The sequence below is a fragment of the Cynara cardunculus genome (assembly GCF_001531365.2).
Source record: "Cynara cardunculus var. scolymus isolate 2C chromosome LG 17, CcrdV1, whole genome shotgun sequence".
In the NCBI taxonomy this organism is placed as follows: domain Eukaryota; kingdom Viridiplantae; phylum Streptophyta; class Magnoliopsida; order Asterales; family Asteraceae; genus Cynara; species Cynara cardunculus.
This window is the reverse complement of record NC_037544.1, coordinates 7,263,227-7,279,141: the sequence shown is the minus strand read 5'-3', so window position 1 is coordinate 7,279,141 and position 15,915 is coordinate 7,263,227. Positions and strand designations below refer to the sequence as shown.

At 32.6% G+C, this 15,915-nt stretch overlaps 2 protein-coding genes across 2 annotated transcripts in view; one reads left to right on the top strand and one right to left on the bottom strand.

The window, feature by feature from the left end:
- Positions 1–9,703, bottom strand: part of LOC112500588 (WAT1-related protein At1g25270-like) — a 17,336-nt gene extending 7,633 nt beyond the window's left edge. The window contains exons 1-3 of the mRNA XM_025104097.1: positions 9,552–9,703; positions 9,096–9,158; positions 7,043–7,159 (exon numbers count right to left, since the gene is read on the bottom strand). Of these exons, the coding sequence (XP_024959865.1) occupies positions 7,043–7,159; positions 9,096–9,158; positions 9,552–9,703 (332 nt within the window). The remainder of the gene's footprint in view (positions 1–7,042; positions 7,160–9,095; positions 9,159–9,551) is intronic.
- On the top strand, positions 3,218–5,412 carry LOC112500071 (probable receptor-like protein kinase At1g11050). Its single transcript, XM_025103341.1, has one exon. It carries the CDS (start codon positions 3,302–3,304, stop codon positions 5,213–5,215), a length of 1,914 nt encoding a protein of 637 aa, XP_024959109.1. The 5' UTR covers positions 3,218–3,301; the 3' UTR covers positions 5,216–5,412.
- Positions 9,704–15,915: the final 6,212 nt, after the last annotated feature.

The window sequence follows — 15,915 nt, the reverse complement described above, 5'->3', positions numbered from 1 at the left end:
TATATATATATATATATATATATATAGACTTGGGATCATGTGAGACCAAAGGTTTTTCGTGAGACCCATGAGACCAATTTTCAACCCTTGAATTAGATCTACAATCTGAACATTCATAATCACAAAATTGCTACAAGACTTCTCAATAATCACAAAATTGCTATCGTGCAACTTTAAACCATTAGATAATTAACTTATAAAGTTGATCAATTAACATAAATTGGTCTTACGGGTCTCATGAAAAACCCTTGGTCTCACGTGAATCCAACCCTATATATATATATATATATATATATATATATATATATAACACTACATTAATAAACAACATCAAAGTCTTAAATACAATTAATAAGACACAAAGTACTCGCATTTTATGCATGAGCTAAAGAAATCTCTTAATTACAATATGTAAAGCATGATGTACAAGGTGTTAATGCATGGTTTTAAAACAATCCTAAAAAACCAAGTTTGGTATGTTCACAATATTCTTTATCTCCTCCCGAATTTTCAGTTTCCTTTAGAAAACCCATTGACAAAAACCTCGATTTTTCCAAAATTCAAAGGCCTTATGTTCCCAGATTGATAATTCCCGCTCCAAAGAATGATGATTCAGCTCCCATAGTTTCCTCTTCTAGCTCTTGCAATTGAGTTTGGGTGGCGGACTCACTTTTAGTCTCCACGATTCCTATCAAATCGTCGATTACCTTCTTCATCGCTCTCTCACTCACTCCATATGAACGTTTTGAACAATATCTCAATGAATTTCTTACAAAGGATTTTATTTTCCAGTTTATTCAAACATAATTCCGAATGTCATTTTGTAAATTACAAGTGTAGGAAAAAAACCCATCATGCCTACATTAGTAATTAAAATATAGGAACAACAAATGTTACTACATTGAAAATATCGTAATCCAGCAATTCCAGTTCACATAAAATTCGTTCAAAATAATATATTCATATTCAAACTTAAAGGACAAACATTTTCCATTTGATTTGGTCTTTCTATGACAATCATGTGTTTATTTGTTGTAATTGTCAATCAATATTCTCGCTTACATTTATATAAAATTTATACTCTGCCGCATTGCACGGACACACAACTAGTATATATATATATATATATATAATTTTATTTTATGAACATTAAAATGTATTATAACATTACAATGTTCCATTAATAAAAAAAAACAATTTAAACAAACATTACATGTTCGTCTAATAAATACTACGAGCTATAAGTTTGTATTTAGGGGTCGTTTAGTAAATGCTTACCGGAGTATAGTACTTAACAAGTCACATTATCTTACCGAATGAATATGACAAGAACCAAAAATATTACCCGCTAAAAGTGAAAGTAAAGACCAAAAATCTTACCCGATAAGTGAGAGCGACGACTCTTACCACGGTTAGCGCTTACCGGGTAAATTGCTGTCTACGATGCCTTTTTGGTAGACACAAATCTTACCCAGTAAGTAAGTGATAATGTTGAATTTTACCCACTATTGTCGCTGCCACCCCTATCCACTCAACCCCCACCCTCGCCCCATCCACCACCACGCCACCATCATCATCCTTACAACCACCATCCCCTTCCACCACCATTCTTTCAAATGGGTAAAAACATATACAAAAAATTGTTATTTTAAGCGTTTACGGTTTAAAATATCTATTTTGGAGAGTGTATCTTAAAAAACATTTTGAGTTTCACATACGTTACAACAACATCATATCAATATTGAGTAGGGATGTTACTTGGTCGACTAAATCGGTGTATGAGTTATTCAAGTTTCATTTTTTTTTTCCAAAATAACTTGATCATTGAACTGAACAAGGCTCAATTTAATCGTTTTCGGTTATTCGGTTAAAAAACTAAGTGGTCGTTTACCAAACACTTATCCGGTAAGCGCTTACCGGTAAAATTTAACATTATCATTTACTTATAGATTAAGATTTTAGTTTACCAAAACGACATCGTATGCAACAATTTACCTGGTAAGCGCTTACCATGGTAAGAGTCGTCGCTGTCACTTATCGGGTAAGATTTTTGATCCTTGTCTTGCTCTTACCAGATAAGATTCTTGGTTTTTATCATATACATCTAGTAAGATAATATGACTTAGTAAACACTTATCCAGATAAACAATTTTTCTAATAACAAAATTATATTTTACTTAGTTGTCAAAAATATAATTACTATATCCTTTTTAGCTTATCTAAAAAATATTCTTAAATATCTCAACCGAGTAATTCACATTAGATATCAGAAGTACAAACTAATCAATTCTCTCTTAAATGGAACCTAACATTTCATACTTAGACAATTAAATTAACATAAATAAAAAGTCAATATTTATCAAAGAACCTTATCTACACATTGGAAAAAAACCCCACAAAGATCAAGAAACTAACAAAGACCATATTCTTTTATATTCAATTTTTTGCATTGTTCTAAATAACTCGTTATAACTTTGTTATGACGTCATGGCTTGGGTTTATCGTCACATTAACTTGTATGGCTTCATTGTAACGTAACACATTACGCATTATTTTGTAAGGTGTGGGCTAAGTTTTTAATACATAATTTAAACGATAAATAATAATTATATACGAAACCTAATATTTAAATAAATATAAAAAGAAAACTAAAAAATTAAAACCTTAAATAGGTAAATCCTCTCTCTTTCATTCCTCTCCTTGAAAAGTGGAATACAAATTCTATGAACATTTTAGGGGTGTTTGGTATTGCTTATTTGAAACAATTTATGTTTTTTTCCCTACAAAAACACTTATTAACTTATTATAAGTCTTAACTTCTTCAAAAACTTTTTATTACCGGTTTAGCACTGGTATAAGTTGTTTATCCAAACACTCAAAAATGCGTATTACCGATGTCATACCGGAATAAGTCAATAAATTATTTTTATAAACAATCCTAGACACCAAATAACATTATTGTTTAATATACAGACCAGACCAGATCGGAACAAACCAGAACAGATCAAAACAGATCAGAACAGATTCAGAAAAAGGAAAAACATTTTTGTCTTACATGATTTATGAGAATATGTAGAAAAGTCCAAAGGAGTGTTATCAATGCCCTTCAGGAAAGAGGGAAGTCTAGTCTTTGACTGGTTATCGTTTTGGGAACATCACCATCTCCATTTTTTTCTGCGTTCTTTCTTGCATCATCCGCCAGCGCCAGCCATTTATGAAACCTCCACCAATTTCGATTCTATTTTGTTTCCTTCATCCCCATCAATTTCAGTTGCGAAATTTCCAAACCCATCAATCAAACATGAATCTTTTTCTAACTGCTGCCGTCTTCCTGATGCTATCTTCTTCATCTCTGGTTTTGTCTCAAACGCCAACCAATTCGACCTCTTGTCCGTTGAATTTTGACCACGTGCTCAGAATTCCATGGCCGACTGCCGACTGCCGCCACTCCGACGACTCAGCGAAACCCGTCGGCAATTCCACCTCTTGTTGTCAGACCTTGCTTAGCGTTTTCGGCATCGCCTTAGCCCAACACCTCAAAGAAACCTCTCTCTTCCACCTCCCTGATCTCGCAACATCCTCATCTTGTCTCTCCGATTTCCAAAACAAACTCAACTCCCTTTCCCTCCCCAGTAATCTCGCTACCTTTTGTTTTGACCCTCATCAGTTTGTCATATCGTCGAACACCTGTGCTGCAATTCAGACCGTCCAAGATTGGCGCCGAACGTTGGGGAACCATACCGTTCTTGATTCTGCGTGTCAAGATGATCTCACTGAGCTTACTGCCTGTGATGATTGTCTCAGAGCAGGGTTACGGGTTCACAGCGAACTGGCTCTCAAAGATGGTAACGCTTCTCATTCAAACGAGTGTTTTTACTTTGTTGTTCTTTATGCTGCTGCTATTGTCAATAAGTTCGGGCCTGAAAGTGATGGTGCTGTATCTTGTACCTTTGGGATCAACATTTTGCCCAAATCCCATAAAACTAAACATTCTTCATTGATATTTGGATTGATTGGAGGACTTGTTGCTATCGTGGTCATCTCTTGTTTAGTTGGGTTATACTTTTGGTGGGATAGGAAGAGGAAAAGGGAAAAGATCGATGAATTGGGCATGGATGAATTCGAATCGGGTAGGCCAAGAAGGCGTCCGAACACTGGTTCAATATGGTTCAAGATTCATGATCTTGAGAAGGCAACTGATAACTTTTCACCAAAGAATTTCATCGGCAGAGGTGGATTCGGGGTTGTTTACAAGGGGGTTCTATCTGATGGATCTGTGGTTGCTGTTAAAAAGATTATAGAATCCGAGTTTGAAGGGACCGATGATTTCTGTAACGAAGTTGAGATCATTAGCAATTTAAGGCATCGGAATCTTGTTCCACTTAAAGGGTGTTGCATTCATGGCGCAGATGAAGATTACGAGCGGAGAGATGATCAGAGATATCTTGTTTACGAGTATATGTCGAATGGAAATCTTGATGACCATTTGTTTCCAGCAATGAGTCGAAAACCTCCATTAACATGGCCTCAAAGAAAGAGCATAATTTTGGATGTAGCCAAAGGTTTAGCTTATCTTCATTACGGGGTGAAGCCTGCTATCTTTCACAGAGACATCAAAGCTACAAATATACTTCTGGATGTGAATATGGGAGCTCGAGTGGCCGATTTCGGTTTAGCCAAGCAAAGTAGAGAAGGACAGTCTCATCTTACTACTCGTGTAGCCGGGACCCATGGCTATTTAGCCCCGGAATACGCGCTTTACGGGCAGCTGACGGAGAAAAGCGACGTGTATAGTTTTGGGGTCGTGATTTTGGAGATCATGTGTGGTAGAAAAGCTCTCGATCTTTCTTGCTCGGATTCGCCCCGTGGTTTCTTGATTACCGATTGGGCTTGGTCGCTTATAAAAGAAGGGAAAGTGTTGCAGGCTTTGGATCCTTCGTTGGTGGGACATGGGACGAGTAGTGAAACGATGAACCCGAGAGGGATCATGGAGCGATTCGTGCTCGTTGGCATTTTATGTGCTCATGTGATGGTTGCTTTACGGCCTACGATTATGGATGCGTTGAAGATGCTAGAAGGCGATATCGAAGTGCCCGCAATTCCCGATCGGCCGACACCACTCGGGCACCCTTCGTTCACGAGCGATGGTAGCACCTTCAGCATCTCGCCAGTCTTGAGTGGGCTACAGTTGCAAGCCACAGACATGCTTAGGTAGGTGAAATCAAGAAATCTTTGAATCTTGAAAGCCTTAGAATCATACAGATGCATTGGAAGCAACTAAGAGTTGTAAAGTATATGTATAGTTTCATATAATAATTCAATTTGTTCTTCATTATTCTTTTAATGTATCAAAGGAATTTGGGTTTTGGTGTTATATGTTTTATAAACCTGATCGGACTTCGGATATGAAAATCAAGCCTCGATTTTTGGGTTTTGGATTTCGGATTGCTTCGGGTTCGGTTGGTCGGGTTTCGGGTATGCGTTTAGTTATAATGTATAGGTATTCAATCGATTTTGAAAATAAATTTTAATCGATTTAGAGGATTGATAAACCGGTGATATGCTTATGATTTTTAGAATTTTTAAAAGATAATTAGATAATAAATATAAGGTAGGGTTCCGGAATTCTGGTGAGAAGGAGAGTTAAGGTGAGAAACGTAAAAAAGAATCTCCACCTTCGATGCACATTAGGTTGAAATGCATTGAGATTAAATTGATTGAGATGCACCAGATTAATCCTCGTATCAAGTGTCATTCATGAGTGAGTTTGAGATTAAAGATGATCAAGAGATCTGAGTCTAGATTTCTTCTTATGCTTCTCAACTTAACTCTCTTTATCATATGATCCTTCAAATATATTTATATAGTAGAGTTGGGTTCCGGTGAGGAGTGTTAAAATGAGAAGCGTAAGAAGAGATCTCTACCGTTGGATGCACACTAGGATGAGATGCATCGAGATACACCATATCAGTTCCTCTGAGAAACACAATTCATGAGTGTGCAAGAGATTAAAAGTGATCAGGGTCCAGATCCATTTTTATGCTTCTCATCTTAACTTTCATTCTCACATTTCACATTATACACACACACACACTTTGGATCTTGTGAGACCAACCTGTTTTCGTGAGATTCGTGAGACTATCTTTTTACACTTCAAAGTTCACAGTAAAATAATGTAAACACAACTTTCACAATATTTTTGTTGTGAATGTTTGGACTTTTTTTTATTTCCACAATGTTTTGATGTGAATTTTCATGTGTAAAAATGTGATCTCATGGGTCACATGAAAACAAGCTGGTATCGCGTGAATCCAACCCATATATATATATATAGGGGATAGATATTTTGCAAACCAAGTCATTTCTACCACCGTGAAAACCGTCGATTTCATTGTTTATTTTAGTGAAATTTTTTCATGAAATTTTTTCAAATAATTCATTTCATTTCAAATAATTATGGACATCATCATATCCATTCTATTAATTTTAGTAAATAAATTTCATCAAAATGAGAAATACACGAAACAATTTAATTTTTACATGGAAACAAAAATATATGAAACATTTTCATCATGAAAACAACTATTTAAAACAATTTCATGATATTAAACAATTTCATGAAAATTTTTTCACTAAAATAAACAATGAAGTTGACGGTTTTCATAGTTTGTGCAAATAATTTGGTTTGCATTTTATTCCACCTATATATATATATATATACCACCTATATATATATATATATATATATTTATGTAGGGTTGGGTTCACGTAAGACCAATGGTTTTTCGTGAGACCCGTAAGACCAATTTATGTTCATTGATCGATTTTATAATCTAATGATCCAATGGTTAAAATTTAGCATTAAACTTTAACCTTGTAAGGGTATTTTTTACCTATATATTTTTTCTTTCTTTAACCTATATATATAGATCTAATCCAAGGGTTAAGAATTGGTCTTACGGGTCTCACGAAAAACCCTTGGTCTCACATGATCCCAAGTCTATATATATATATAGGAAATAAAAGTGTTAAAAAGTCTGACCTGAATAAAACAGCAATGATAAAGGTGAATGGAGGGACGAGATTGATGAAAGCTGTAGCAAATGTTACTGAGGTTACAATTAAGCTTTCTGCAAATAGATTTTGTGCCAATGGACCCCTGCATGCAACATTAATCTTAACTCAGGAAACAAATTAAGCAATTAATTATTACATAGTAAATATATAAATTTTTGCAAAAAGAGGTATTTTTTCCTATCTTTTTTTAGAACCAATAAAATTATGATAACCTTGAAAATTAGTGTATCATGTGCTTTTTTATATGGTTTTTTTAATCTAAGATTAAGATTTGGAATATCGATTAACATATATATATTTTTTACAATGTTATTGTGAAACAAAAGTAACACAAAATGTTTCACTTTATAAACCGTAGATATGTGAAACAAATACATTATGAACAAATATATATTCTCCAATACATTAACTGCTAGTTTTAGATGAGAAAGAACATCATATGAGACAATACCTTAAGATAAAAAATGTATCACGGTTAATAAAACATGTGGGATTCTCAAATGATTAAGTCAATATATATATATATATATATATATATATATATATATGAGGAGGATCAAATGCAAACCAAGTCATTTGTACAAATCATATAAACTATCGATTTCATTGTTTAATTTAGTGAAATTATTTCATGAAATTGTTCAATATGATAAAAATGTTTCATATAATTTTTTTTCTTGATGAAATTGTTTCATATATTTTTGTTTTCATATAAAAGTTAAATTATTTCATGTATTTCTCATTTTGATAAAACTTGTTTAAAATTAATGTAAAGAAGATGATAATATCACAATTAACGTTCTCTATAATAAATGACTAATCAACTATCATAATAAAAAAATTATGATTGGTTGAATGAAGTTTGTACGATTTGTACAAATGAGTGAATGACTTATGTTGCATTTGATCACTCCCCTATATATAGGGGCTTAATCAAATGAGAACTAATTAGTTTGTGGTAACTGTGAGATCCAATCTCAACCACAAATCAACAGATAAATTAGGAAAATAATAATTATCCGTTGATTTGTGGTTGAGATTGGATCTCACAGTTACCACAAACTAATCAGTTCTCTCTTGAATGAGCCCCTATATATATATGTATGTATGTATGTATGTATGTATGTATGTATTTGAACAAAAGTAATTGTTTTCAGTGTATATTAATTAAATAATGAATGTATTCACCAACTATATACATATTTTAATGAAAATTTTTGTAATTCATGTTTATCAATTAATATACACTATCAAATTAATACTTTCATTCTTAGAATATTTACGGTTCTTCCAATATATATATATATATATATAAATGATGTCAATGTTTATATATTAACTACCAATAGTTTTTTTGGTTACATGTATATTCGTACATATAGGACTCATTTGGTACACTAAACATGACAGAAATAATAAACAAAACAAAAATTATTGATCCACATTTGACAGAACTTTTATGTAGAACGAATTGAAACATGCATGTTCCAACCCTACATCGTCATAGAACAAGGTGGAAGAAGATAAAACAGACCTATTTTATTCATTCTTTAAAATTTTATTTATTGTATTTATATACTTTTTAAACTTTCACTTTACTGTATTCAAAATATTATTTTTATGTGGTTTTTATTTTTGGATAATTTATGTTATTTTTTAAATATTAATAATATAAAATATCATAAAAAGGTATAAATAAAATTTAGAAACTACATAAACTTTATATTTTTGTGTCATTTTTATCGTCTTGATGAAAGCTTTCTAATAATATATTTTGTTATAAAAATATTTATGTTATTATAATTTAATAAATTAAATAAATTAATCAAAATATATAAATGATATATACAACTTATTACGGGTAAATTGGTCATTTAATCTATTTCCGTCATGTTTAGTTCTGTCTTAATAAACGCTTTTGTTCTATTGTCCTTTCGTGATACTGATACCAAATGCAGCCATATAGAATACATGTATGTTGAAGCTTGAATATAATTAAAGCAGCACTTACAACATACCCCAAAATGGCACAAGTAAAAGCGTGACCGAGTATCTTCCATGTTAGCTTCGGTCTTATGTTTCTGCAGCATTTACAAAGAATTTAAACATAACAATGGAGAAGTTATGATGATGAATTTAACATGTATGTATGTATATGTATATATATAGGCTTCATCATCTTGAGACCTCTAAAAAATTCGTGAGAAGTTCTACCTTGAAGTTTTGTTTCATATGGTGTTTTTCCGTCTAAGTATAGCACTTAACGTATAAATTAACATATATTCGTTTCACAATTGTTTGTTTCGTATGTTTTCATATCACAAAGTGAAACTTTTTTAAGTATAAATCCCGTTTCACAAATACATCAAAAAGGTTCACATTGTGAATCGAGTACATGTGAAACAAACACATCGTGAAAAAACATGCATGTTAATCGATATTCTAATAGGTTGAAGAAGTTTGAGGGCAGGTACCTTTCAATGAAGAGAGCAAGAGGAAGAATGATAAGAGAAGCAAATAGGTAGCGGTAGGCAATCAAAATGCTGAGATGCATTCCATCATTTGCTGCCACTTTAAATAAAATATTGGTTCCTGCCATCGTCAATTCAGCCATTATCATCATCATCGTTGCCTTCAACCCTTGCATCTTCTTCATTCAATGGGCACCAAATGGTCTGTTGATTAATATTAGTAGTTTTTTTTAGAGGAGTGTGTGAAAGCCTTCGCTACAATAAAATTGGATTTATAGGACGCCTTTAATCTCGAAATGTCTCGATAAAACGTTTTATAGGACTTAATTTATATGACCAAAATATAATGTGTCATATTTTAAAGTGTTGTAATAAGTTTATATGACGTTTTTGGGCGTTTTAACAAGTTTTTTAGGATATTTTTAATACAAAGTGTCGCATTAGCAACTTTATAAGACACTTTTGAGAAATTGTTGTATAAAATCAATTTTGTATAGGACACTAGTTTTTATAGGACAAATTTTCAAATGGTGTCCTATAAAGTTGATAATGAGACGCTTTATATTAAAAGTGTCCTAAAAAACTTATTACGACATCAAAAAAAAGTCATATAAACTTAATGCAATTAGCTTTAGATAGGACACTTTATTTTTTTCGTCTTATAAACTAAGTTCTATAAAGTGGTCTATTAGGACGCTTAGAATTTGAGAGTGTTCTATAAACCCGATTTTGTTGTACTGCTTAATCTCTCTCATACAGAAATATAATCATACATCATTTTTTCCAAGTTCTATTGCTACCATATACTAACACTCAACTTTTTTATATGACTAGAAGTCTCGTCTCATAAATGTGACAATACATTTCGATTATAAAACGATAACTTGAACACCGAATCCTAATTTATTCTTTGTCCTTTCGATTTATTCTATAACTTTGAAAATCCATCTAATATATATTTTATATTATAATTTTTTGTTCTTTCATGAAAGAATAAGAAATATGTCAAAAGACAAGCATACAAGAAAATCTTTAAAAAAATTATACATCCAAAATAAATTGGATATATATATATATATACATATATATAGAGCCAAGATCATTTACAAATTCAAGCGTTAGTATAAACCATACAAACCAATAAATTGAGATATCTATAGAAATGATGAAAGTTTTATTGACTTTGGAGGATCGTTGCACGCTTGTATTATTGAGTGAGAGAATGATTCAGACATTCGAAGACATGTTGTGCGCTTGTATTATTGACTTTGAAGGATTGTGAGAAGTACATTTACCTTTGATAGAATTTGTTTATAACAATAGTTATCACGTTAGTATTCAAGCGACACCATTCGAGGTTTTCTACGGTAGAAAGTGTACAACTCCTTGGAATGAACTAGGAGAAGAACAGTTAGTAGGACCAGAAATTGTTCAGTTAAAAAAAACAAGGGTGGTGCCTAATTGGTTTGAGCTTGGCTCCAAAAGTCAAAAGTACCAGGAGGTCTCAGGTTCAAATCCAAGGAGGAATAAAAAAAAAACCCTTGTGGCCACGGAGGTTCAAATGCGGTGACTCAGGGCTATCTGCGAAGCAGGTGGTTGCCCTGGGATTAGTCGGCTCGCATAGCGGGTTAGATATCCAGGTTCATAAAAAAAATTGTTCAAATAATGGCAAATAAGATCGATCAGATTCTTTAACGATTAAAGATGGCTCAAATTCGACAAAAAATTTACGACGGCAAACATCATAAATCGATAGAGTTTCAGGTGGGTTATAGCGTATTGTTAAAAGTACCGTCGTGAAAAGGAATTGTCTATTTCGATAACAAAAGAAAGTTGAGTCCATTGTATATCGGACCTTTTGGGATTAGTGATCGAGTTGCTGTGGTGGCTTACAGGTTAGAACTTCTAGAAGAATAGAGTGGCATTAATAGTATCTTTCATGTGTCCACTTGAGAAAATGTTTACTGTATATCGGACCTTTGTGATCAGTGATCGAGTTGCTAAGGTGGCTTACAAGTTAGAACTTCTAAAAGAATTGAATGACATTCATGGTACCTTTCATGTGTCAAACTTGAGAAAATGTTTACTTGATATGGAAAAGGCAATACTCTTGCTAGAAGTGCAAGTGGATGAGAAGCGAATTTCAATGAAGAGGCAGAAGTGTATAACTCCGTTGTGTTGGAATGAACTGGTAGCAGGACGAGAAATTGTTTAAAATGGCAAATAAGATCAGTCAGATTCGTGAACGACTAAAGATGGCTCAGGACCGACAAAAAAATTACGACGATAAACACCGTAAACCAATAGAGTTTCAGGTGGCGTATAGTGTATTGTTAAAAGTATCGTCGTGAAAAGGAATTGTCTGTTTCGATAACAGAAAAATCTGGAGTCCCGCTGTATATCAGACCTTTTGTGATCAGTGATTGAGTTGCTGATGTAGCTTACAAGTTAGAACTTCTAGAAGAATTGAATAGCATTCATAGTACCTTTCATGTGTCCAACTTGAGAAAATGTTTATTCGAATTTTTCTTTGTATTTCATATCATATTTTTACAGTATTATATATTATGGATTTCTCACATTTCATGACATAACACTCAAATATAGACATGTAACGAACTTTTTAGATCATTAATTTGTATAAAACAAATATGAATTTTAGAAAAATTTCACACGGATTGATGATTTTGAATAATATTTACACTTAATATAAATAAACTAAAGTTTGTCAATCGTAATTATTTAATTAAAAATTAGATTTTTTATTAAAATTATCAGTCAAGGTTTTATTATTTATAAAACACAGAATATATAAATTTAATCTTTATGTAATTTGTTGTAATAATCGGGTTCAAGTTTTGATTTAAGATTTTCTTTAACATATATATATATATATGTGTGTGTGTGTGTGTGTGTGTGTGTTATGATTATGTGAAGATTTTGAGATGTGAATATTGGGAAAAAAAAATTAAAAAAAGGGGGGGAGGTCGGCTGATTGTGCCGCCCACCATTTTTCCCCTTGTGCTATATATAGAAAGTTTGAGATAGATGAAGAGTTTTTACACACTCTATATTTGGAAAGTTTTCTTGGTGAATCATACAGATTGGCAGAAAAAGAAGAAGAGAATTCAAAGCTTGGACATTTGATTTCTAAGGTGAGTGTATATTGCTTTAAAGTATTGGTTATTACATCTTTTACTGTTAGAATCTGCTATTTATGAACTGTTTTTCATAAATATTTAGTTAAGTGTTAAACCGGACAAAGAGTGTCCGGAGTCCTCCTTAAACCGGTCAAGAGGTGACCGGATCTCATCTAAATCGGTCAAAGGTTGGGCGATGTATTGACTGGATTGTTTTAAATCGGTCAAAGGTTGGGAGATGTATTGTCCAGATTGCTTTAAATCGGTTAAGTTGTGAGCGGGCTATTTTCCGGACTTGTTATCCGGACAAAGATATTAACTTAATTCTAAGTGTTAACCGGACAAAGCTTATACGAGGTGTTGTCCGGATTGTTGACCGGAGATGATGGTTACTCTTGATAATCTAAGTGTTTGTCCGAATTACATATCCGGACAAAGTTGACCGGACTTCAAATCCGGTTAATGTGTTGAAATATTTTTGACATGCAATGGTGGTGTAACTGCGAGAGAGATGTAATGGTGGTGTAACCGCGAGAGAGAGATGTAATGACGGTGTAACCGCGAGAGAGAGATGTAATGGTGGTGTAACCGCGAGAGAGAGATGTAATGACGGTGTAACCGCGAGAGAGAGATGTAATGGCGGTGTAACCGCGAGAGAGATGTAATGGCGGTGTAACCGCGAGAGCGATGTAATGGCGGTGTAACCGCGAGAGAGAGAGATGTAATGGCGGTGTAACCGCGAGAGGGATGTAATGGCGGTGTAACCGCGAGAGGGATGTAATGGCGGTGTAACCGCGAAAGACATAAATAAGTTTATGTGTCAGAACAGGTTTGATTCTGAACTGAATGTTTGGAAAGTATGTTGTTTGTTTGRGATTTATACACTCACTAGACCTTTTTGGTCTAACGCTCAGTTGTTGGACTAACCTGTTTTGCAGGTCATCATACCTCGCAAAATAAAGGCAAGAGAAAAGTTTAGAATGAATGACGTTTAGTTATTCAAAATGTATTTTAAGAAAGTTTTTGTTAATCTGTATTTTGTAAACGATGTTACATTTTGTGTTGTGAGTATGATGATGTGGATTATCTGTACATAGAATATGTGGGTTGTTACATTTGTTGTATTTGATTTTTTGAGGGATTACATCGATATAATAATAACAACAATATGAAAATAATAAAAAATAATTAGAATAATTAAATAACATATAGTATATAAAACTAATTAATATCAAGTAATAAAAGTAATTAATAAAATTAAGACTAATTATGATTAATAATAAAATACTTGGTATTAATAAGACAAATTAATAATTAAAATACTAAATTATTTGATATTAGACCCTTTACTCTTATTTGTAAAAGCTAGCATAGCAATTAGTTTCCTTTAGTTTCTTTCGACGATTCTGAATATTATAACAACAATCGGAGACCCGAAGAACAATATTTAAAAGCATGAAAAACCCGAAGAATAACTAACAAACAACGAAGGTCATGTAAGATGATCTTGAAGTCTTAAAAACACAAATTTAAAGTTTCACATAAAAATCCCTTAAAAATATCTTGTTTTGTTTATTGTAATTTTTTTTTTATTAACCTGGATATTCAACATGATATACGAGCTAACTAATTCCAGAACGACCACTTGTTTTGTGGGTAGTCCGGAGTCACCGTATTTGAACCTCTGTGACCATAAGAGGATTTTTATTTCTCCTTGAATTTTAACCTGAGACCTCCAGACACTTTGACCATTGAAGTCCAAACTCAACTCAATCAGACACCACCTTTGTTTCATATTGCCACTAATGTGTAACAATATAGTGTTGTACATGTTTCATAATATGAAACGACATATAAGTTAAATCATTTGTAAATTGTCATATATAAATTACAAGGATTAGAAAAATATAAGGATATTTGTGCCCAATTAAGACAAAATATTCGTGTTTGAAATAGTTTTTTTAATTTATTTCTTTTTTTTCCTATTTAAAAAATTGTTTATTTTAGTTTAAAGATAAATGACTATTATATTTAGATAATATCAATAAAGATATGGGGAGATATTCGTGTATCACAACCTTCCAAATTGAATTTCCATTTTGACCAATAAATTTCCTTATAAAATTGGATGTGGTTATGAATTTGTAATTTTTTTTATAAAAATATCATCTTATTTCATAGTCTTTTATTAAAATTACTGGCTGATAGTTAGCAGTTTTTATAGTTTTTAATCTTCTTATGCTCCTCACATGATTTGCCCTTATATATAATACATCTATATGTAATGTTTAAACAAAACCCTTGTATAAAATATTGAGAATATAGAAACGACACTAAGGGCTGTTTACTTGCGGCTTAATTAGGCTTATTGGTCTATCTGTATTATTCACACAACTCATTTGAGTTGTTTACTTACGGCTTATTCGCACATAACATAGCTTAATCGTACAGATAGAAATGGTGTGTTGTCCCCATTCAGCCACAAAAATGACACCCCTACCCCTTATTTAAAACACTGTCTTCTTCCCATATGAGACACCCTATCTTCGGTCTCTTTTTGATTTTTTTTGTTTTGATGTTCAAATAATTAAAATTGGGAGGTAAATCGGTTATTTATGTTATTCACACTATTGGTTCAGATAAAAAAAAGTAAACTACAACATCCATTTATCCAGACAAACAAATTTATCCATGACTTAATTTGGTTGTGGCATTGGCATAATTGTAACAAAGAGGAGCCGCATGTGACTTTTTGTAAGGGGTAATAAGGAAGTTATATGTGACATTTTATAAGGGGTAGGGAAGTTATAAGGATAATTTGGCCAATCTCAACCTTTCCTTGTACACAATTTATGTAGACCTTTAGTTTCAAAAACTAAAGCATATTATAATTCTTTTTAATTGCATTGGATTATTCATTATAGAAAGTATATATACCAATCTTTTCTAGATTATAGGATTTTATGTCCAACATAAATTAACTATAATGCTATCAAATCCGTATGAGAATACATAGATTTGTTGTTTAAAATTGTACCTCACAACGATGATCCTTTGATGTAGGCTGAATATTCGTCAAACCTTCGATTTGATGTCGTAATATTGTCCACGTGAATGACCGAATCCTACTAATCGTGAAACAATCTTTAGAGTAATCTTCCTCCTTTTTTGTTCTTAGGAGGGAGAAGGAGAGGGAGAAGGAGAGGAAGAGGGAGAGGGAGAGGGAG

What these genes read in the sequence shown, in the direction of transcription:
- LOC112500071 (XM_025103341.1), top strand. Translation starts at nt 3,302, where the DNA reads ATGAATCTTTTTCTAACTGCTGCCGTCTTCCTGATGCTATCTTCTTCA.